This window comes from Contarinia nasturtii, unplaced genomic scaffold (genome assembly GCF_009176525.2).
Source record: "Contarinia nasturtii isolate CC-2019 unplaced genomic scaffold, AAFC_CNas_1.1 Cnas_scaffold_2601, whole genome shotgun sequence".
NCBI lineage: Eukaryota > Metazoa > Arthropoda > Insecta > Diptera > Cecidomyiidae > Contarinia > Contarinia nasturtii.
Genome location: NW_022199921.1, coordinates 1 through 2,019, shown reverse-complemented (window position 1 = coordinate 2,019; position 2,019 = coordinate 1). Strand labels below are relative to the sequence as shown.

At 33.9% G+C, this 2,019-nt stretch overlaps 1 protein-coding gene across 1 annotated transcript; it reads right to left on the bottom strand.

Annotated features, from left to right (window-relative positions):
- Positions 1 to 4: 4 nt before the first annotated feature.
- LOC116348621 lies at positions 5 to 2,013 on the bottom strand (the record flags this gene model as incomplete). Its single annotated transcript, XM_031779672.1, has 8 exons — positions 1,867 to 2,013; positions 1,286 to 1,614; positions 1,075 to 1,218; positions 924 to 999; positions 672 to 865; positions 430 to 574; positions 146 to 337; positions 5 to 85 (listed from the first exon to the last, which is right to left on the bottom strand). Coding segments are annotated over exons 2-8 (1,080 nt in total), but the record flags the coding sequence as incomplete, so codon positions are not given.
- Positions 2,014 to 2,019: the final 6 nt, after the last annotated feature.

Genomic DNA, 2,019 nt, shown 5'->3' with positions numbered 1-2,019 from the left:
ATTTTCTGTTATAATCACGCGCCACTTTTATGTCGTGCTTCCACAATTGACTCTGATTTCTTGTTAAAGGTGACACTTCTTTGATCTAAAAATACAAATAAAAAATTAACATTTCTAATTAATGGACGGCATCATATTTACTTACTCTTAAAATGATAACGCCCACAAATAAAATACAAAGAACATTAACAATCGTTAATAGCATGCTAATTGCACCATATACAGTGAGCTCAATTGACTGGTGATTTGAATAATAATTGGTGGTGACCACTTTACTGTAGAGATTTTCATCATTCTCATTCAATTTATATAAAACAGCTAATGCACAAAAGATTCCCTGTTACATGAAAAAAATCGATGGCATTTGGAGCAAATTATAGTCAAGCTATTCAATGGAAACTGTATCGACTTAAAATAATGTTGAATTACCGCATTGACGGCAGGTGGTAACAAAGAAACTGAAATAGCTACACCGACCAAAGAGCCGACATTGTCGCCCAAAACGGAAATCGCTGCGGCCGCACCAGTAAAGGATGCAGTAAAGACACCAATCAACACTGAATGCAGTTCACATCTATCATGGTCAAAATTCAATGTTTCAATATTGAGCATAAATTGATACTCAACCCTATAATAGTTAACTTTAATCATTATTTAAATGTAACCATCACCTGCTAATCATTTCGGTTGTAAGAGCTCGTTTTGAGCCATAAGCATATTCACTATCCAAACTGCATATAATCAACCCAAAACTGAAGCCAATAGCGGTTGCCAATAGAATGCCAATAACTTCATTTACAAGACCGAATCGAATTAATGCGTGATCTTTGATGACAATTCCAAAAAGTGTGGCAATCACCGGCCCCTAAAAATATGATTGTTAATTAAGTTGATGAACTGCAATCGAAATTCCAATGTCATACCATAAGCGGTGATATGAGCATGCTCGATGTTAAAGTTGTCGTACTATTTTCAATAAGTCCAAATGAAGCCAACATTCTACAAGTGAAATGGGTAATTTTATATTGAATGAAAGTTGATAGCTATTTGCCAGTTCTGCGATTTAAAATTTACCCAGCCACAATGATAAGCGTAACAAAATCAAATGTAAGCGTTGCATCTCGTTTGACTCGATCCACGATTTTAGCAACATTGTATCTGGCATGGGCCGATTTCACAAACTTATCCCATGTCGTTTGCTTTTGCTCAGCTATTAACCTTCAGATCGGATGTGCAAAGTTCATTTAAAACATATAATAATAATTTTAAGATTTTGTAATCATACTCTGTTCTGGGGTCAAGCTCAACGGTTTTCGTTGTCGATTGATTATAAATAGGAATCGGGATCATTGACATGCAAGAATTATTTCGCTGTCCGATGCCCCATTCATTCAGCGTGGATAAAATTAATTCGTGTCGTGCATTTGTTTCAACAAAAAATGTGATTTGATAGTATTTTGTATTTTTCGTTAGCTGCCAAACTGCATTATCAATGTTGAGTTTTTCAAATAGCTCGTTCATAATACATTCCATCGATGAATTTTGTGCAATATTTAACAATCCAGCACACTCTCCATAGTCATCGCTTCCCCACAGCAAACCTTCTGGGCCATTCTTTGTTATGTTTTCAAATGAAATAAAAAGTAGAAAAAACATGATTTATGAGTATAAATATAGACATGTAGATGATATTGAATTAATTCGTCACAGATTGCATAACCGTCTGCAGTGAATATATATATTAACAACTAATAAGAAAAAAATATCGTCGACGGGCGGTATTTTTTTCTCTTTAATAAACTAGCATTATCAATTTTTTATTGTAATCGAAAAAAATCGAAAAAAAAATATGAACAAAAAATCTACAATTTTGAATACTCCATTTTTGCACTTATCACTGTCTTGTTTTGTGTTCTCATTTTTGGAACTATTTTCCGGTTTTAAATGTACTTCTTTGTTCAGATTTTGTTCCTCCTGTTGCGTTGGAATTGTAACAATGAACAAAACACCAGACATTCT